This window comes from Lepidochelys kempii, chromosome 6, assembly GCF_965140285.1.
Source record: "Lepidochelys kempii isolate rLepKem1 chromosome 6, rLepKem1.hap1, whole genome shotgun sequence".
NCBI lineage: Eukaryota > Metazoa > Chordata > Testudines > Cheloniidae > Lepidochelys > Lepidochelys kempii.
The window spans coordinates 73,179,113-73,200,796 of record NC_136385.1 but is presented as its reverse complement, the minus strand read 5'-3'; the positions used below and the strand labels follow the sequence as shown (position 1 = coordinate 73,200,796).

Below are 21,684 nucleotides of genomic sequence, written 5' to 3'. Positions count from 1 at the left end.
GTAGGAGTCAGGAACTAACTCCCCTCCACACCATATAGAGCATTGTCATTGCAATATTAGCTAGGACCACTTGCAGGATGTGGCCTGTTTTTCAAAAGGCTGAGCACCAGAAGTTCCCAGAAGCAAGCATGCACCTGTGCAGACCTATCTGCAGGATCAGGGCCAATAATTCCAAAGCTACAGCCAGATCTTCCTCTAAAACCAGTGCAGGATACCTTATAATACATATGTTGCATTTATATACTACCATTCATTTGATGATCTCATAGCACTTTGCATGCATTGGTTAACTAAGCCTTGTGACCATCCTGGTGCTGTAGACAAGTAGTATTCTCATTTCACAGATGGGAAAACTGAGGCAGCAAGGGGTTAAGCCAGTTATCCAAACTCACAGAGCAAGTCAGTGGCAGAGCTGGATCTCTTAGATGCCATCCCTAATAGCCATTAGATTACACTATCCTTGATGAGTGGATGTAGAGTTGGGTGAAAGATGCAGTGCCTCCATTCCACAGCTCCATAGAAGGCCAGGATATGTAATGGGCACAATTTTTATTTTGATTAGAGTTTGTCTCTCTCCATGGAGCAAACAAGAAGAGAGTGTGGGAATGCACAAATCAGTTTGCTTTAGATAAGTAAGCACAATGGGCAGTCTGATAAGCCTGATATATTAAAAGCCACAATTCACCAGCCAGCTATGGAAACAGAGCAGTCTTGACTGTTTAGAGAGTCCATGTACAGCTTTGTATTGACTTTATTTTAGCTTGCCACATGGGGAGCCCAAATGTAGCCAACAGCTTTCCAAGGCGAGAGATGGCTAATGCCACAGTGGGTGGCAAACTCCTGTTCCAGGCAAACTGCAGAAGTTTGAGTCTCCCTGGGCTAAGAAGGAAGAAGATAACCATGTGTCCAGAAATGCTTCATGGGTTTGTGGTGCGAGTCAGGGAATAGTGGATTTAGTTAAACAGGAAGAGAGGGCAACCTGTATCTCAGCCAGTGCTATGAAAAAGAGGAGACATCCTAATTCTCCAGGGGACTATTGTTACCACTGAGCTTTCACCATGCAGTACGGAAACATGAGCAGAAAGCAGCATGGTTGGGGACTCCTGCAGCTGTAAGTTTGGTAGCTGTGTCAGACTCACACTATCTTGCAATATCCTGGACAAATCTTATGGAATTAAGATAAACTTTACTTGAATTAAATTAAACCTTACTGTATTAGGGTTAATATCTTTGTGGTCCTTTGTATTTAAAATGCAACTGTGTATCTGTTATTGTGGCATTGTATGTACAGTCTCTAATAGAGAGCGGAATGCTAATGTAATTCCTCCACTTAGCCCTTTGAAGTCACCCTTCTAGAGAGGTACGCATATATTTATTCAGACTAGATTCTCCGGGGACCAACAGACAAAGAAAGGATTTTTGGATAAATAGCCTGGTTTAAAACAGGCTTAGGGTCTTCTTCCTGATCCAGCAAATGGACAGGATCCTAGTCCACACAGAGGGCTCCAGCTCTGAGGAAAGGGTTGGAAAGACTGGGCCGCCTGTGTCCCCACAAGACTGTGTGCTTGTTCTGAGCTGAAGCTGTGAGGTACTTGAAATCACAAGGAAACCCCTTGGATGGGTTATTGAAGGACTACTCCTGCCAAAGCAGCCCACGTTAGGGTTGGGTTATCTCTGGTAAGCTTATTTGTCTGCGTGTCGGTTTTTGTTTTCCATATGTTTGCTCCAAAGTGCTTTTTACCTTTAAGAATAAAATAGGCTGCTTAGAAAGATCTGTGTGGTAACTTGCTACTCTGGGCAGTCACACTGTTAATTGTCTCAGAAGAGAAAGCAAGCAGGAGTGGTTGGGCAACCTATCTCTCCTGGGAATAACACAGTGAAGGGAGGGAACTGTTCAACCTGGAGATAACAGATCTCAGAAGGGAGAGAGACTTGGGTCTCCAGCTAAGAGAGAAAAGGAGGACTTGTGGCACCTTAGAGACTAACCAATTTATTAGAGCATAAGCTTTCGTGAGCTACAGCTCACTTCCTCAGATGCATATCGTGGAAACTGCAGCAGGCTTTATATATACACAGAGAATATGAAACAATACCTATTCCCACCCCACTGTCCTGCTGGTAATAGCTTATCTAAAGTGATTTCCAGCACAAATCCAGGTTTTCTCACCCTCCACCCCCCCACACAAATTCACTCTCCTGCTGGTGATAGCCCATCCAAAGTGACAACTCTTTACACAATGTGCATGACAATCAAGCTGGGCTATTTCCTGCATAAATCCAGGTTCTCACATCCCCCCCACCCCCATACACACACAAACTCACTCTCCTGCTGGTGCAGCTAAGAGAGGTGAGGGTCAGGGGAGCCAGCAGCCTGAGAGCCGGTGCCCTTGCTGGACTACTGAGGGAAAATACAGGTGCAGTTGCCCTGAACTGTGACAGTAGCTTTGTCTGGACTGGCCTTGCCTTTAAGTACCTGGAACCCACTGGCTGGTTTTCAGGTCCAAATGTTGGTTTTGTCAGAGCTATGTTATTTCTAAGGAATCAACAGACTGAGGGAATCCTCTGCCTGCAGCCTATGTGATTATGGGTGGAATTTGTTATCCTGGTACAGCCAAAGGTAAATCCCAAACTGTATTCATCCAGAATGGATTCTGTTGCTGCCTACCTGGGAGAGCTGTTGTCTTAAAACCTACCTAGTAGATCAGGTTGTTGCTCCCCCACCCTCCCAAAATAATAATGAAATACAAATTCTTTCCTTATTGCAGTGATTCTTAATCTTTACTGCAGCCTGCACCCCTTTGGTTCTCAAAATATGTTCTCGCACCCCTTATCAAAAATCGTTGAAGTAGGTCAGTTCTTTAAACCTAGATATATTTTTGTTTGTATATTACAGTAATCATTAAAAAATGTATAATGTTAATAAATACATAGGTTTGATGAAACAAAGTAGTTGTACTTACGTGCCTGTGCTTAATTTGTGTTTTCAATGATGTACCTTCTAAAAAAAAATCTGGCATGTCTCGCATCCCCAGAAAGGGCATCTTGCACCCCCAGGGGGTGTGTGCACCCCAGATTAAGAACCACTGCCTTATTGTATGGGAGCTGAGCTGGGTGGGGCAGAAAAAGGAAGAGGTCATCTCCATTTGTAGACTAACTGCTAAAATCTTTAACTCTCACTGAAATTTGGAAGAATTCTTGAAAGCCTGGAAAATATTCAGTGAAGAGGCACTTTTCACTCTTAGCGTGTCATTGTTTTTATTTCAAAGATCCCATGTTATAACTCCTGCTCCAGAATTATAAGGTCAGCTCTCTAACTCCTTTAAATTCTTCAATCCAGTGCCAAAGAAAAATATTCCAAGATCAAAAAGAGAGAGTTACATCAGAACAGGATCTGAACTTTCAATAGAAGAGATTCATGCTGTTTCTTGGGAAGATTCTTTCTACCTAGGGATGGAAGCATAATTATTTCTCTCTGTTCTGGAGATGTGTACATTTCAATCTTCTCTCTCTCCTCCTTCTTCTGTTGACCAAGTGTGGATTCATTCTTGGTTACAGGCTGTACTTGCTGCTCAGATCTTTGCTGGGCATGGCAAAGGAGTTAGGTTAAAGGACTTTTCTTTTGTAGACACAGTTCAGCAGGATCGTCAACTGTGAGCATTCCAAATCTTGAGCTTGGTTTACAAATCATGAGAAATTTTTAAAACTGGGTTATTATTTGCCTTCTGGTTTTGAGCCTTTAGGGCTCACTCAGTTCACATATTCAGGCTTTTCTCTGCAATCATAAGGACTATAAACTTACTCTCCACTCTCTTCTATAAATAAAAGCTGAGATTCTCACATGATTCTATAAATGAAAGCTGAGATTCTCACAGGAACTGGAAGCCTGATAAGAAAAACAAACAAACACAAATCGCACAAGACTCACAGTAAGATGGCACAAGTTGGTAATAGCAGATCACAGGTACAGTATCTGCCCTTTCCACAGTGACAATCATTGGGAGCTGAAGCACAAAAAGATCCCAGGGATTGTGTGGAGTAGCTGCAGTGTGTAAGGTACGGCAGCAGAGGTCAAAGGTCATCCTCCATTCTGGAAGGAGGGGCAGTCAGCACTAGGCTGTGTTTAGTTATGTAATATTTCCATAAATATAACAGGCGTTAATTACAAGTGCTCTGTGTTCTCATAAAGAGAATGCTGATTTTTAATAAAGGCTCTGGAGGCGATCCTGGCCATTACAGGCCAGTAAGCCTAACTTTAGTACCAGGCAAATTGGTTAAAACTATAGTAAAGAATAGAATTATCAGACACATAGATGAATATGATATGTTGGGGAAGAGACAACACAGCTTTCATAAAGGGAATCATACCTCACCAATCTATTAAATTCTTGGAAGGAGTCAACATGATCGACAAGGTGCTCCAGTGGATACAGTATCCTTTGACAAGGTCCCACACCAAAGGCTCTTAAGCAAACTAAGCAGTCGTGGGATAAGAGGGAAGGTCCTCTCATGTATCAGTAACTGGTTAAAAGATCAGAAACAAAGGGTAGGAATACATGGTAAGTTTTCACAATGGAGAGAGGCAAATAGCAGGGTTCCCCAAGGAGCTGTATTGGGGCCTGTGCTGTTCAACATATTCATAAATGATCTAGAAAAGGGGGTGAACAATGAGGTGGCAAAATTTGCATATGATACAAAGTTACTCAAGATAGTTAAATCCAAAGCTGACTGCAGAGAGTTACGAAGAGATCTCACTAAAGTGGATGAGTGGGCAACAAAATGGCAGATGAAATTCAATATTGATAGAGGCAAAGTAATGCACACTGGAAAACATAATCCCAACTATATATACAAAACGATGGGTCTAAATTAGCTGTTACCACTCAAGACAGATCTTGGAGTCATCATGGATAGTTCTCTGAAAACATCTGCTCAATGTACAGCAGCAGCCAAAAAAGTGAACAGAATATTAGGAACGATTAGGAAAAAGACAGACAATAAGACAGAACACAACATCATGCTGCTATATAAATCCATGGTACACCCACATACCTTGTATACTGCGTACAGTTTTGGTCACTTCATCTCAAAAAAAGATGTATTAGAATTGGAAAAAGTACAGTTGGGGGGAAAATGATGAGGGGTATGGAACAGCTTGAGGAGAGATTAAAAAGACTTGGACTGTTTAGTTTAGAAAAGAGATGACTAAGGGGCGATATGATCGAGGTCTATAAAACCATGAATGATGTGGAAAAAATGAATAGGGAAGTGTTATTTACCCTTTACATAATACAAGAACCAAGGGTCACCCAATGAAATTAATAGGCAACAGCATTAAAACAAATAGAAGAAAGTACTTCTTCACACAACACAGTCAACCTGTGTAACTCATGCCAGAGAATGAATGTTGTGAAGGCCAAAAATATAACTGGGTTCAAAAAAGAATTAGATAACTTCACACAGGATAAGTCTATCAGTGGCTGTTAGCCAAGATGGTCAGGGACGCAACCCCAAGCACTGGGTGTCCCTAAACCTACAACTGCCAGAAGCAGGGACTGGATGACAGGGGATGGATCGCTTGATAGCTGCCCTGTTCTGTTCATTCCCTCTGAACCATCTAGATTTAGCCACTGTCAGAAGATAGGATACTGAGCTCGGTGGCCCATTGGTCTGACCCAGTATGGCCATACTTATGCTCTTATGAACAACATAGGGATAAGGGCAGAGGACTAACAGCAGGTGAAGGGTTTTAGGCACGTTCTACAGGATGCGATGGTGCCCAGCCTGTAATACACTGTACAGAGACTCCAGTTACCAGCCTGTAGGACAGACGTGGGCAAACTGTGGAACTGAGGGCCACATCCGGTCCGTGGGACTGTCCTGTCTGGCCCTTGAGCTCCCAGCCCGGGAGGCTAGCCCCCAGCCCCTCCCCTGCTGTCTCCCCTCCCTCGCAGATACGCCACTTCATCGCCAGCACTCTGGGCAGCAGGGCTGTGAGCTCCTGCAGGGCAGCGCAGCAGCATGTCTGGCTCCAGCCAAGCGGTGCGGCTACCAGACATACTGCTCTGAGCGGCATGATAAGGGGACCAGGGGTTTGGATAAGGGGCAGGGGGTCCCTGGGGGTAGTCAGGGGACAGGGGTGGTTGGATGGGGCGGATGTTCTGGGTGGGCGGTCAGGGGACGGGGGTGGGTTGGATAAGCGTGGGAGTCCCGGGGGGCTGTCGGGGGCAGGGCAGTCAGGGGACAGGGAGGGTTGGATAGGGGGTGGGGTCCCGGGGGAGAGGTTAGGGTTGGGGGGGTCTCAGGAGGGCAGGGGACAAGGTGGGGATTGGATGGGTCAGTGGTTCTAAGGGGGTAGTCGGGGGTGGGAAGTGGGAGGGGTTGGGGGCCAGGCTGTTTGGGGAAGCACAGCCTTCCCTACCCGGCCCTCCACAAAGTTTTGCAACCCCGATGTGGTCCTTGGGACAAAAAGTTTGCACACCCCTGCCATAGGAAGAAGAATTAAGCCTGGATGCACAAACACAAGCAGAAGTACAGAAAATATATCAAATTATATCTGTCAAGCTGCAGTATGCAGTTCTCACTCCCCGAAGGTTCCAGCACATTTGCGTAAAGAGGAAACAGACACCACGGATGTTTCTAAGACTGAACTATACTGTACCTGACAACACCTGAAAGCTATTAGAGACATTTGGGGAAAAGAACTGATGCACACCTTTTAACTCCATTGAAGTACACCTGGTGGGGAGAGCTTTTGGGAGGGAAACTAGTCAATATTTTGCTTATAAAATACAAACTGACCAAAATAACAATAATTATTATTAATAATAATATTCTAATGGCTAATTGCTGATGCTGTACAATAGTGGTTCTCAACCAGGAGTACACACATACCCCTGGGAATACAGAGGTCTTCCAGGGGATACCTCAACTCATCTAGATAGTTGCCTAGTTTTACAACAGGCTACATAAAAAGCACTAGCAAAGTCAGTACAAACTAAAATTTTATACAGACAACAACCTGTTTATATTGGTCTATATACTATAAACTGAAATGTAAGTACAATATTTATAGTCCAATGATTTATTTTAGAAGTATATGGTAAAATTGAGAGAGTAAGCAATTTTTCAGTAATGTGCTGTGACACTTTTGTATTTTTATGTCTGATTTTGTAAGCAAGTAGTTTTTAACTGAGGCGAAACTTGGGGTTATGCAAGACAAATCAGACTCTTGAAAGGGGTACAGTAGTCTGGAAAGGGTGAGAACCACTGCTGTACAACACCATAAAGACAGTTGAGTTTACAATCTAATAGAGACTTCAAGCACGCATGGAAATAACACACCCACACACCCACACAAGTGCTTTACAGCAAGTGGCAAATGATAATCTTTGTCCCTGGGGAGGGAAACAGAACGGCAGCACTACTGCCTTCTTCCCCATCTCAAGGTGGTCTACCCCTGTAGGAATCATGAGGAGAGCAGTGCAGGCTGCTTGGAAGTCTGCCCACCATGCAGGTCTCTCAGTTGGAGTGTGCGGTCTGTTGCTTTTTGCTCAGCAGATCCCTCCTCCTTTGAAGAGGTGAAAGACCCTTAGCAGCCTCTTCTCTCCCCTTCTCCTCCCTCTTGTCTAGTTAGTCAGGTATAGAGGGGAGTGACTTGATTTCCCCCCCCCCCCTCAGGGAGTTGGGTTTCACTTCCTGCACCCGGATCTCCTCCTTTGTCTTTTCCTGCCTGTCTGCTCCTGAAGGACACACCTAAGGTGCAGGCAGAGAAGGGGTTAAAGGTGGATGTGCTCAGAGGAAAGGGAAACACCCTACGCTGCTAGGCTCTGAGTCAGTTTCACCTGAAACTCTACAGGTGGTGGTGGTGGTGAAGAGAAAAACAGAGAACAGGCACACGGAGTAGCTACTAGAGGGGGGAAAGGGAAGCGGGACCCATGCCGTAGGGAGAGGCGAAAGTCAGACAAAGCTGTAGGAACCTGGGCTGGAGGCCTCACCTCGGCTGCTAAGCAGGCAGAGGACTGGGCTGTATTCAACAAAGAAGAATCCGGAGGCGTCACACCTCCACCTAGAACCTACTGTCGGAGCAGAACATCCGGGGCCGTGGCGCTTGGGAAGGTCGGTTTTATATTAATGATGCTTCGTTAATAAGTTAAATGGGGCCACAAGGAGCGGAAAACTGAGGGCTGCAATATGACCCCTCTCCTCCGCGTGTGTCCTAAAGAGCCAGGCAGAGAAACGGTTACTTTGCCAGCCTTTTAACTTGTCTTCTCTCACCTCCTCTCCTCCCGCGCCACCCAGGAAGAGCAGAGCTTGGAGACGGAGAGAAAAGACCCGCGTTAAGATGGCCAGCGGCAGAGCCCTGCTCCAGGCTGGCCTCCTGATCCAGCTGCTGACGGCTGCCGTTCTGGGGCAGGAGGGAGCGTCCTTTGGCGAAACCTGCCTGGCCCATTTCACTGCAGGGATGCCTGAGTTCGTGCTGGACAGTGATGCCTCGGTGAAGAACGGGGCCACCTTCCTGTCCTCCCCCCGGGTTCATCGGAGCAAGGACTGCGTGCGGGCCTGCTGTAAGGAGCCTGCTTGCAACCTGGCCCTGGTGCAGCAGGACCCACCCGGGGAGGAAGACCGCATCCAAGCCTGCTTCCTCCTGGACTGCCTCTACGAGCAAGCTTTCGTCTGCAAGTTTGCCAGGAAGGTGGGCTTCCTCAACTACGTCAGGAGGGAAGTGTACGATGCCTACGTGGACGTGCGGGAGCAAGGATCTGGTGGTGAGCAGACACAACGAGCGTGTGATTGAATTTGCTGTTGGGTGTGTTCATTTAAATCTGTCTGGGGCCTTCTCTCCTCCTTCCATTGTAAACGGGGTGGCTGCATTGTCAAATAGTCGGAGTAAGGGTCTGAGAGTTAAGGCTCTGCCGCTGGTTCACTCCACAACGTCAATCAGATGCCTTAAACTCTGTGCCTCAGTTTACCCAGGGAGGAGAGATGGGGTAATACAGTACTTCTCTGAAGGGGCTCACTGAGTGCCAAACATGGTCTTGATGTGGTACAAAAATAGAGTAAGATGTGGTCCTTCCCACAAGGAATTTAGAATAGAAACTTGAAAGCACATTAAATCTAAATATTGTAATGTTTTTAGCCGTGGTTCACTAATAGCTGAATTGTGAAGGGGCTGGAGGCAGTGAGGGGGTTCTCCGGTATGGAAACTATTTCCCCTCTTGGAGTGGTAAAGTCTGGATCTGCTTCGGTGGCAAGGCCTTTCTGTTTTGCTAGGCTTTTGGTGGGCAGGAGTGAATTAGTATTTGGATGGGTTGAGTTTTTTGAATGGATTTCAGGGAGTCTTTTATTTGGATTTTTGGATCCTAACTGTTTAAGTGAAAATTTTATAAAGGTTGCATCTCTGTATAGGGCACTGGATGGGAAGCACTTTCATAAAGTAAAATCACCTGTAATTAACCTCTTGTAAAGCATTTTGAAGTCTTCTGCTGAAAGGTACTATAGACATGCAAAGTATTAAGATATATAGCTATGGGTCTGGCACCTCCTTTTTCTCCTCCTCACCCCCCCAAATGTCTTACAGTACTGGAGCCTGTTTCATAGTTGGATCAGATCTCTGGTCATGTACTGGCTTTTTAAATCTATGGGGTTTGGACCCAACAAGTTGGTAGGTTACAAGAGGCTGTTCTGAGGTTATTTGAATATGCTGATCTTCCTTTTCTCCCCTCCCAAAACAGCTGTGGGTTGGAGGGGGTGGCTCTATTAAGAGTACCAGCTTCTAAGGACACCAGTGTGGCAGGTGTATGGGCAGGTAGTCATAGGCTCTCCTAGGTGAGTTGAGAGGTCTCTGATGCCATGATTTCTATTGGAAGTTGCAAGAATACCAAAAAGACCCCATGTGTGCTGGAAACATAAGTTCAAGAGCAGGGAAAAGTGGAATTGATTAGTTCTGCTATCTGTAGAAGACAACACAGAGGAGGGAATTCAAGAGGGTGTAGCTACCCAAACAACTCCTAGTAATCCTCCCATGCTGAGTCTTGAATGTTACTACCTATCACCGCTTCTCTCACACCGCTGCTAGGATGTGTATCTCCTCTCATTGTAATATGTCTGTTGTTCATCTCTGCTTGATCTCTCCTATGCCTTGATTGTAGGCTGAGGTCCTTCCTTCTCAAAAACAAAGATGAGTTAAACCTGTTACTCTGTAACCAATATCCTACAAACCAAGGTGTGGGGCATAGATATTAATCTTAACTAACTTGTAAATGTTATGTTCTTCCCTTTTCCCTCTGCGCTTAAGTCTTGTTGGTTCAACACATTTATCCCAAAATAAGCAATGCCAGAAGCCTCCCTCGATGGTAGTTCAGAAATCACAGAACAATGCATTCTGGGATCTCTCCAGTGCCACAGGAAGTACTAAAGAAACTTATGAGAGGGGAGAAAAACGATGAAGGGTTCTGTTGGGAATGCCACCCAAAAGCTGCTTAATAGGGCGTTCAGCTCCTCTCTCATGCTGGATTTTACACCATGTGGATGCTGGAAAGACTTCATTCCATCCAACATCCCCCTGTCTTAATTTCCTACTTGTACAGTACTTGTGACAACATAACCATAGCACAGAAACCAGGAAGTTTGCAGTCCCTATTTTCTCAGCATCCTAGTGAGACAACTTTGTTAAACTACAATGCTGATGACACTCTTGGGCGGAAAGCATGTTTTCCTACTCTTAAACAAGTTTTAACTGGCAGCAAAATCTTTGCAGTTTAACTTAGGTGAAACAGAAGGGTTGCTGAGAAGAGACACAGGATAATTACTGACAAACATTCCAAGCCTGAGAAGAAGGGTGAAAAATTAAAGGATGACCAATCAAACTATATTAGATGGTGCCTAGTTTACAGTAGGATTGTTTAGACATTCTAGAACTTTTGGTTCAGAGCCAAAAAATACTACACCGTATGATGACATAACTAGGTCATCAGAAGCGGAATTCAGCATAGAATAAAGGTCTTGTTTTAGCAGGAGAGGTGAGTGCATCACTTCCACTGCATGGGCGAGAGGAGCAAGATTGCAAGGGTGTATTTCCAGGACAGCAGATTGCCTCTAGTCAATGGCTGCACCTAGCTGGTGCTGAAAAGGGAATTAGTAATGTTTCCTTTTAAGACCTTTTCAAGGAGCTATCATAGTATTACTACTTATATAATATTAGGGTGGCCAGGTTTTCGACAGGACCCCTGGTCGAAAATGCACCCTGCTGGCTTTGGGCTGTTAAAAGTCTGGTCGGTGGCACAGCAGGGCCAAGGGAGGCTGCCTGCCTGCCCTGGCTCTGTGCAGCTCCCGGCAGCATATGGCATGTCCGGCTCCTAGGTGCAGGGGTGATCAGGGAAGCTCTGCGCACTGCATCCCCCCACCCCTCAGGGCTGGCTATGCAGCTCCCATTGGCTGGCGCTTGTGGGAACGGGCAGTGCGCAGAGCACCCTGGCCCCTCCACCTGGGGGCCGCAGGGACATGCCAGCTGCTTTCGGGAGCTGCACAGAGCCAGGGCAGGCAGAGAGCCTGCCTTAGCCCAGCTGTGCCGCTGACCGGGAGCTGCGGAGGTAAGTGCTGCCCGGCTGGAGACTGCGCTCCGATCTCCCTCCTGCATCCCAATCCCCTGCCCCAGGTTGGAACCCTGTCCTGCACCCTAACTCCCTTCCAGAGCCTGCACTCCCTCCCTCACCTTGACTCCCCTGCCCCAGCCCTGAGCCCCCTCCCGCACCTTAACTCCCTCCCAGAGCCTGCACCCCCTCCCGCATCCAACCCCCTGCCCCAGCCCTGAGCCCCCTCCTGCACCCCAAACCCCTCATCCCCACCTCAGAGCCCACACCCCCTGCCCCAGCCCTGAGTCTGCTCCTGCACTCCGAACCCCTCGGCACCAGCCCAGAGCACCCTCCTGCACCCCCCAGCCAGAGCCCTCACCACATCCCATCCCACACCCCAACCCCCTGTCCCAGCCCAATGAAACTGAGTGAGGATTTGGGAGAGCCAGCAGCGGGGAGAGGGGGAATGGAGTGAGTGGGGTGGGGCCTCAGAGAAGGGGTGGGGCTGTTCAGTTTTGTGCTATTAGAAAGTTGGCAATCCTAAATAATACTGACATTCCGTGGGTTAGTCTTGCAGTAGAGACTAGACAGACCATACAGTCTTCACAAGCTGTACTACAGTTGTTATGCTAGAGCTCCAGGATGCAGCACTATTTGAGACTAAACTAGGGGTTGGCAAACTTTTTGGCCCAAGGGCCACATTGGGGTTCCAAATCTGTATGGAGGGCTGGGTGGGGAAGGCTGTGCTTCCCCAAACAGCCTGGCCCCTCCCCCCATCTGCCCCCTCCCACTTCCTGCCCCCTGACTGCCCCCCTCAGAACTCCCAACCTGTCCAACCCCCCCTCCTCCTTGTCCCCTGACTGCCCCCTCCCAGGACCCCCCGCCCCAACCGCCCCCCCCGGACTCCACCCCCTATCCAACCCCCCCCCCCGATCCTTGTCCCCTGACTGCTCTGACCCCTATCCACACCCCCATCCCCTGACCACGCCCCCCCCTCCCTGAACCTCCACTCCATCCAACCGCCCCCCTGTCTCCTGACTGCCCCACAGGACCTCCTGCCCCTTATCCAACTGCCCCGTGCCCTTACCATGCTGCTCAGAGCCGCAGGACTGGCAGCCGCGCCGCCCAGCAGGAGCTCGCAGCCCTGCCAGCTGAGGCTGCTGGGGAGAGGGAACAGCAGGGGAGGGGCCAGGGGCTAGCCTCCCCGGCCGGGATCTCAGGGGCCGGGCAGGACAGTCCCGCGGGCCGTAGTTTGCCCACCTCTGGCCTACGCACTATTGCCAACCCCCAAGCATTAAAAATTATGAGTTAGGCCCTAATAAAATCAGGAGACTGATGTAAAAATCATGAGATTTGAAAAATATATTTGGGGTTCTCTCTGACTTCTGGATTCTGAGCCTTTACTAAACACTTGGGTTGTGCTTTTCTAGTCATATTTTTTCCCCCCTGCAATAATGAAGGCTAAAACTTTTCAAAATGAAAGCTGCATTTCTCCTGCCATCTTGTGATTCCAGCAGCGGGGGCTTTTAGAAAAAATCCCCAACTCCTGAAACTCAGGATAAAATTGCAAGAGTGGGGAACACTGAGTCTAAAATATAACTTTGGGGTCTCCTCTAAGAGTGTGTTCACTGTGCTAGGGGGATGCTCTGATTTAACTGGGTCCCCTATTAAGGCAACAATCATCATCTGCTCCCTCCGACACACAGGCTAACTGCTCTCCTGAGTCTCTGGTCATATTATTATCCTTGAAGGCACATCATGTGTTCCTCTGCCATTTCAAGCACAGACTTTGTTCTAAGGCTTCTCTCTGGCTCTCAAGGCAGGGCTCACTGTGATTTTTACTAGCAATAATAGCGTGCAAAGTTTAAGACTACAGAGGTTTATTCTGGATTTAGGCAAACCAGTTTGGGAGTGGAAAATAACTTCCCTGAACCTTGACCCATTTCTAGAACTGAATCTTTTGTTAATATTGTGAAATACTTGGTTACACTTGATTTGCCTCCAGTTTGTGTCTCATGACAGTTAACCTGCAGGACTCTGGAAATGCATGTTCTCACCAAATTTCCAACCCAGATTTGCAGATTCAAGGTTCAGCTATGTAGCCAAACTGTAGGCTACTTCTCTGAGCTGATACCCAGCCCAAATGCTCTGGACTAGCTTCCATTTTGTAATAAATGTAGCACAGCTATGCCTATCGAACAGAGCCTTCTCTCCTGCCTTTAGTGAATAACCCGATATGAGATACATCATGCTCCCGTAATGGAGTCTGCTGGCTTCTACAAGCCAGACTGCTCATTAAGCCTGTTGCCTAAGGCATTTTTTGTTTGTTTTTTTTTTCAGCTGAAAGAGCCCCTGCATCAGGTGGGGCGGTTGCTCTATAATTAAAGGTGCAGTACACAGATGCTTGACCTCTACACACACTTGCTTGGTCACTATTGATTGACCATGCTGGGAGCAGTGAGCATGTATCTGCCTGAGGGTAAAACTTGGTGCCAAATTGATCCCAAATTAATGAAACCAGCAAAAACAAAGATCAGCAGAAGAACCTTCCCCTGGGAATTCCCTCTATGCTTCAAGGAAATAATGTTTGCCTCTCACAAACCCTGAGCGGTGTGGCAAGCTGCTTTAATAAAGCAGTGACCCTTGAGAAACACTTCCGTTGGATTCAGAGTAACAGCCGTGTTAGTCTGTATTCGCAAAAAGAAAAGGAGTACTTATGGCACCTTAGAGACTAACCAATTTATTTGAGCATAAGCTTTCGTGAGCTACAGCTCACTTCATCAGATGCATTCAGTTTTCTTTTTACTTACTTCAGTTGGAGTGAACAAGGTGGAAGCACTGGGAGTCCTGTTGGGTTGCCCCCATGGTTATAATGAGATTGGGCTTGAACTGCAGTGAGCACCCTTTTAAAAACCCTTATGGAAAAATCCTTAATACGTTATTACAGAATGAGAATCTTTCTTCAGAACTTTTAAACCAACTTTTATAATGCTTCTGTAGTGGGGATTATTCTCTGTTAAATTATGTACTTTTTGTAATACCTCTGTAGCTCACGAAAGCTTATGCTCAAATAAATTTGTTCGTCTCTAAGTACTGCCACAAGTACTCCTTTTCTTTTTGCGGCCTGTAGGAGGTATTCCTGAGAGATTGCTTCCAAACAAGGAAATATTGCATTTTCCCGTCTCGCCCACGCATTTTTATTTGTATTCCCCCACCTCCTTCAGAAGCATTTTTTTTTCCTTAATGAAATTCAACTCCCTTCTACCTGGCAACCACAATGTTCCCATTCATGACATTGGCTTGTTACTGTGAAGAGAGAAACACTCTCAGGAAATTATTTGCTTCTGAATACCTTCCTTGGGGAAGTGATGAAAGAGCAGTGTACTTTGTATGGGGAGTGTTTGTTTAGCAGTGGTACACAACTTCATTGTCGGTCTCTGTCTGGTTATGTGTATAAAACTACCTTGCTAATCAGTTTTTTCAGCATGTTTGTTTGGGTAGCATTTGACTCTTAAGATTTCTAGAGGGAAAACTTCCTAATTCTGATCAGTGCAGATTTTAAATCGTTTTCCGGTATCTTTCTAAATACTGCTTTATAATCTCAGTATTGCCAGTCTCTCACTTTCAGAAATCATGAGATTGGCTTAAAAAGCATGAGATTAAAAAAAATCAAAAGATTTTGAGTCATTTTTATTTTCCTTTTGCTTTTTTTGCCTTTTTTCCCCCCTCAAGCTTTTCTCTGAAATTATAAGGCTAGAAACTTTTTAATATTATTTTAATGAAAGCTGAGATTCTCACATAACTGCATGACTCCAGGGGGCTGGGCCTTTTGGAAAAACATCAGGTATCACGAGACTCATAATAAAATCATGAAAGTTAACAACAGCTTTTATTACTTGTTTATGTACATTTTTCTGAAACTTTCTATACTCAAAAGCACTAAAAATTCCAGCAGTTTTCCTTTTTAATGGAGACTTTTCGAAGGTGTAAGTAACAAATTCTCTTAACTTTGTGGAGTTCTGTTTGCTGATGGGTTCACATAGGAAAATTACCTTCCAAAAGACACTTCCTGTTGCTGATGATTGTCCCTGTCCAGGGAGCATTTGGTTGTAAAGATTAGCTGGAAAATGATTTCAAAGCAAACACAAATTCTAGAGGTAAGAGAGAATTTCATCCAGCTGCAGGTGAAGAATGTTACAGCTTGCGCAAGTGTCAGTTAGTCAGTTCCTACTTGAATGAGCTGGGCTGACAGTAAGGGTTCTCTCTAAATAAAAAAACCCGTTTGTTTTTTTTTTCTGAAGGTGTTGAGTAGTCACAAGTCCAGCTGAGGTCTATGGAGGAAAGAAGAGGATTCTCAGCACTCTGAAAACCAGACCCTGAATGTCTGGTAAAACTCCTTCTCTCCTTGTTAGAGACTTTGCTTGTGTGCAAGTGATTGGCCTTTTTTTTTTTTTTTTAAATGGGGATGACGAGATGGTGATGGAGGGGACTGGCTGAGTCATAGAGATGGAATCTAGAACTGAACTGACCTGTTAGTCAGGGTGACTCAAAGAGGAGAAAGTGCTGCTGCTTTACCCAGAATCCTGGGGGAGCTGGATGTAAGTGCTAAACTGATCTGCAGTGAAATATTTGGCATGTGAATGGCCTTCATTAGATTTCTTGGAAGCCATGCTGTCCCTGGCAAATGCAAAGCCCAAATGGCTGTGCAGGTAAAATGAATCCTTCCTCTTCCCTGCCCTGCCAACAAACCAAACTCTGACAACTCATCAAATAGCAGCTGGAGCCTTTTGTCTGTCCCTACTCAGGCCTTTGATCCACAGAGTGGCAGATCTCCCTGCAGTGCCTTTGCCATGCTAATGTGCCTCTCCTTCCAAGGGGAGATCTCCTCGTGCAGCCCCCTGCCCGCCTCAGCCTGTGAAATGGCCCCACAGCATTGCCACAGTGTTTAGGGCTTCTGTTCATATGGTGGGAGTTCAGTACCTGGCCTGAGTGTCACACTCTGGGTGTCTGGGCACTACACTGAGTGCCTTTAACCTGTCTGTTTTATAAGTACCAGCACATGCTTTTCCGGAGATCATTTAAGGCTCTCATTAATTGTGGAGACATGTAGAAATGTCAGCTGAAAAAACCTTGACGTGTTGAAAGTTCATAGCCTGTTGCCATGGATATAGTCCAGTCGGACTGGTCTCATCCTAATAGTTACTGATAGGTGTGTCATGGTGTCAACCAGACCTTTATGTTGACAGGGGGAGGTGGTGGGAAATAGTCTTCAAAATAAGTGTGTGCCATTAATGCGGTGTACATGGGAGGGCTGACAGTGACATGCCTCTTATTCAGTAGCTTTAATTGCTGTGTGCAGGAAGGGACTGGAAGGGACCTCGAGAGTCATCTAGTCCAGTCCCCTGCACTCATGGCAGGACTAAGTATTATCTAGACCATCCCTGACAGGTGTTTGTCCAACCTGCTCTTAAAAATCCCCAATGATGGAGATTCCACAGCCTCCCTAGGCAATTTATTCCAGTGCTTAACCACTCTGACAGTTTAGGAAGTTTTTCGTAATGTTCAATCTAAACCACCCTTGCTGCAATTTAAGCCCATTGCTTCTTGTCCTATCCTCAGAGGTTAAGAAAAAAAATTTTTTCTCCCTCCTCCTTGTAACACCCTTTTATGTACTTGAAAGCTATTATCATGTCCCCTCTCAGTCTTCTCTTCTCCAAACTGAAAAAACTGGGTTTGTTCAATGTTCCCTCATAGGTCATGTTTTCTAGACCTTTAATAATTTTTGTTGCTCTCCTCTGGACTTTCTCCAATTTGTCCATATCTTTCCTGAAATGTGGCACCCAGAACTGGACACAATACAGTAGATGTGCTATGTCTTGAATTTTTATTTTCTTTTTAAGGAAGGCTTTTGATGCAGTCCCACATGATGTTCTCATAAGCAAACTAGGGAAATGTGCTCTAGATGAAATTGCTACAATGTGGGTGAGACACTTCCTAGGGGTATGCAGCCTTGTGTGGCACCTTGACACCACCTGCCTTTACCGTGAGGAAGCCTTGTCTTTGCCTGCTGTGGGTCAGCGCCCCATCTCCACAGGCAATACAAGCACTCCCCACTAGGTCTCCCAGGCCCTGCTGTCACTTGACAGGTTAGCAATTAGCACATTCAGTCCCTGGTCCACTGGACCCTCCTACCATTCACAGATTTGCTGTTTCCAAAGACACGGTGCACCCCAGTTTACCAGTCCCACTTCAGAGCACCGCTCTGCTGGATACACAGCACTTGGATATGTTTACAGTGAAATCAACTATAACAAACCAAATATTGCTCACCCAAAATGCTTGCAGCACTTTACAGCCAGACTGGCTATGTCCCTTCTTTCGTGAGACAAGCATGCTGTCATCTGGCCTCTGTGGTCAGGTTTCTAGGTGTCTTGTTTTTGACCTGAAAGTTTGGTTGAAAAGGGGAACCTGACAGTGTCTGGTCAGTACTACTGACCAGACACCAAAAGTCCGGTTACCTGAGTAACTGTCCGCAGTCAGCTTCTGCTCTACCGTCGAGAGTGGGAAGAGCAGCTGCTGCGGGAGCTGGAGGAGCTCTCAGGAACTGCCTGGCTCCAGCGGAGAGAGGTACTGGCGGCCAGCACCTGGGGGGAGGGATCCTGAAGCTCGCTGCCCAGGCCCCTCTCTCAGCCTCCTTTGTGCCTTGTCCCTGGAGTGCTGCCCCCATCCTGCCCCAGTTGCGCCTCCCTCCCCACCCCCAATTGTGGCTCTTCCTGCCCCAGTCACACACCCTAGAACGTGGCTCTCCCCTTGAACGTTCTGTCCTGGTCACCCCTCCACCCCTCGAGCCCTGCTCAGCTGGCGGAGGGAGGGAGGCAGAGAGAGCAGTGGGCGATGGAGAGGAGAGGCAGAACAGGGAGAGGGCAGGAAGGGGAAGAGGCAGGATGGGCCAGGGAGGTTCCAGCGCTCAGTGTCCATTTTTCACAAATTAGAAAGTTGGCCACCCTACTCCTTGGTGAAGGACCCAGTGTGTCACTTTGCACTCCAATAGACCAGAACAATCCTTTGTCTGTAGTGATAAACTGTTTGTTTAGTTCTGTAGATTTCTTCTCCTTTTATCTGTGGCTCTGTATGCACATAGGCCTACATAGTGAGGCATAGGATACACTGATGGCCAGGCAGGAAGCTAAGTCTTTGTTGCGTTCTGCCTAAAAGGAACATTTTGGAGGTATGTCACCTCCTGCTGACCTTAGGCTTGGCAACTTTCTAATCCCACAAAACCAAACACCCCTGCCCCGCCCCTTCCCCGAGGCCCCATCCCTGCTTGTTCCATCCCCCCTCCCTCTGTCGCTTGCTCTCCCCCACCCTTAATCACTTTCACCAGGCTGGGGCAAGGGGTTTGGGTTTGGGAGGATGTGAGGGCTCCGGCTGGGGGTGTGGGCTCTGGGGTTAGGCCGGGGATAAGGGGTTTGGGGTTCAGGAGAGGGCTCTGGGCTGGGACAGGGGGTTGGGGTGTGTGAGGGGGTATGGGCTCTGGGCTTGGGGTGTGGGCTCCAAATGAGGCCAGAAATGAGGGGTTCAGGATGCAGAAGAGGGCTCTGGGTTGGTGCAGGGTATTGGGTTTGCTGGGGGGTGAGGGCTCCAGCTGGGATTACAGGCTCTGGGGTGGGGCTGAGGATGAGGTGTGTGAGGAGCAGGAGGGGTCTGTGAGTTGGGGCCAAGGGGTTTGGAATGTGGGAGGGGGTGCAGGCTCCAGCTGGGTGGTGAGGGCTCTCTGGTGAGGCTGGGGACGAGGGGCTTGGGGTGCAGGAGGGGGCTCAGGGCACAGGTTTGGGGTGTGTGGGGGTGTGGGCTCTATATAATTAAATCTGTAGGAATAGACTCCCACACCTGCATGCAGATCCACACCTCTAACATGCACTAACAAATATACTTCCACATTATTTAGTATTACAATTGTTGTTTAGTGCCTACAGGCCCCAACTAAGATCAAGGCTCCAGGGTGGTAGGTGCTGGACATACAGGTAAAAAGAGAGTATAATGTAGCTAGACAAAGGTGGGGAGACATGTCTGATACATTGGCTCTTTGCAACTACTAGTCAACCACATTCACTTGTTAAAAGAAATAATACATTTCTTTTAGAGTTCCCTTCTTTTTTAAAAACTTGTTATGAAATGAATACACACGTTTTATGTCGTCATTTTTGTGTGTGCGCAAGCCAGCAGAAGGAATAAAAGTCAGTTTGGCTGCAGATTTCATTCACACAGCAATACATGCCCCTCCCTACACAAAGACAGTCTCTTACACACACACACACACACACACACACACACACATACAGTGCATGCATGCACACACTTGCCTACACAGAGACACTTTTTCATACTCTTTCTCAGGACCCTATAGTGGAGGCAGCACAGGAGTCCCATCAGGCGACAGAACCCTGAGAGGGGCAGTCTCGTTCTCCTCCCCTCCTCTCTAGCAGTCCCATTCCCAGCACTCGGAGACAGGGATACATTCCTCGAACTCCTTGGCGCCAGCGATGGGGTGACAGACTGTGGTTTGCCACAGGGCATGCGCCGCAGCTTGAGTCCAGCCACAGGAGGAGCGCGAGGAGGAGAAGAGGGCTGGCAGCAGTGGGAGAGGTGCACGCCATGACCCCTCAACGGCTGCCTGCCTGAGCGAACTAGCATGACTCACAAGCGTCCCCAAGGGGGCACTGGGTTTACAGCTGGTTGCAAGACCGTGCTGAAAGGGTACTTACCAGTGGTTCACTGTCATACTAGGACGGTGTATTTGTGGGGTCCACCCGAGGACTATCCTGAGTCTGGTACTAGTCAATAGTTTCTTTAATGACTCGGATAATGGAGGGCAAAATATGCTTCTATAATTTCTGGATGACACTAAGCTGGGAGGGTTCACAAGCACTTTGGAGGCAAGGATTAGAATTCAAAAGGACCTTGCCAAATTGGAGAATTGGTCTGAAATGAGCAAGATGAAATTCAGTAAAGACAAGGACAATGTAGTATACTTAGGAAGGAAAAATCAAATGCACAGCTACAAAATGGGGAATAACTGAGTAGGTAGTAGCACTGCTGAAAAGGATTTACAAGTTAGAGTGAATCACAAATTGAATATAAGCCAACAAGATGATGCAGTTGTGAAAAAGACTAATATTCTGGGGTGTATTAATGAGAATGTCCTATGTAATACAAGGGAGGTAGTTGTTCTTCTGAACTTGGCACTGGTGAGGCTCAGCTGGAGTACTGTGTCCAGTTTTGGGTGTCACGCTTTCAGAAACATGTGGACAAATTGGAGAGCAACAAAAATGGAGAGCAACAAAAATGATGAAAGGTTTAGAAAACATGATCTATGAGGAAAGGTTAAAAAACTGGGCATGTTTAGTCTTGAGAAAAGAAGATTGAGGGGGGACCTGATAAGTCTTCAAATATGTTACAGGCTGTAATAAAGAGGATGGAGATCAGTTGTTCTTCGTGTCCACTGAAGATAGGACAAAAAGTAATGGGCTTACTCTGCAGCAAGGGAGATTTAAGTTAGATATTAGGAAAAACATTCTAACTATAAGGATAGTTAACTAGTGGAATAGGCTTCAAAGGGAGGCTTTGCATAAACTGTTTTAAAAAAACTCCCAAAGATGGGGATTCAAAACACCTGTCGGATGGGGTGCCCACAGTACACTTGATCCTGCTTCAGCATAGGGGGATGGCACTAGCTGACCTCTTGAGGTGCCTTCCAGCTCTACATTTTTAGGAATTATTTTTATCAAAAATTCTGTGGAATAAAATGTAAAATTATTGCTGATGAAGATTGTAGGTGACCTAAAGACTGGAGTGGTAAATTTGATTACAGGGATGTGTCACTTATACAGAGTGCTCTGGATGGCTTTTGTACCCAGTTTTCTATCAGATGTTTTCATACAGCCAAATGTGAGGTCTTACATCTAGGAACATAGAATGTAAGCCATAATTACAGGATGTGAGGTTTGGCAAGCAGTGGCCATGGAAAGAACTTGAGTATCCACTGTAATTCTCTGGCTAAAGGGTTCATGTGATGCTTGGCTGTATAAACAGAATTGTTTAGTGGGGAGGTGAT

At 46.7% G+C, this 21,684-nt stretch overlaps 1 protein-coding gene across 3 annotated transcripts in view; it reads left to right on the top strand.

Annotated features, from left to right (window-relative positions):
- Positions 1–7,729: 7,729 nt before the first annotated feature.
- Positions 7,730–21,684, top strand: part of SPINT1 (serine peptidase inhibitor, Kunitz type 1) — a 30,224-nt gene continuing 16,269 nt past the window's right edge. For 2 of the 3 annotated variants that reach the window (XM_073348749.2, XM_073348748.2), the window contains exons 1-2: positions 7,730–8,115; positions 8,299–8,765. In XM_073348749.2, the coding sequence (XP_073204850.1) occupies positions 8,342–8,765 (424 nt within the window). In that variant the 5' untranslated portion in view covers positions 7,730–8,115; positions 8,299–8,341. The remainder of the gene's footprint in view (positions 8,116–8,298; positions 8,766–21,684) is intronic. The other variant, XM_073348745.2, reaches the window with a different exon arrangement.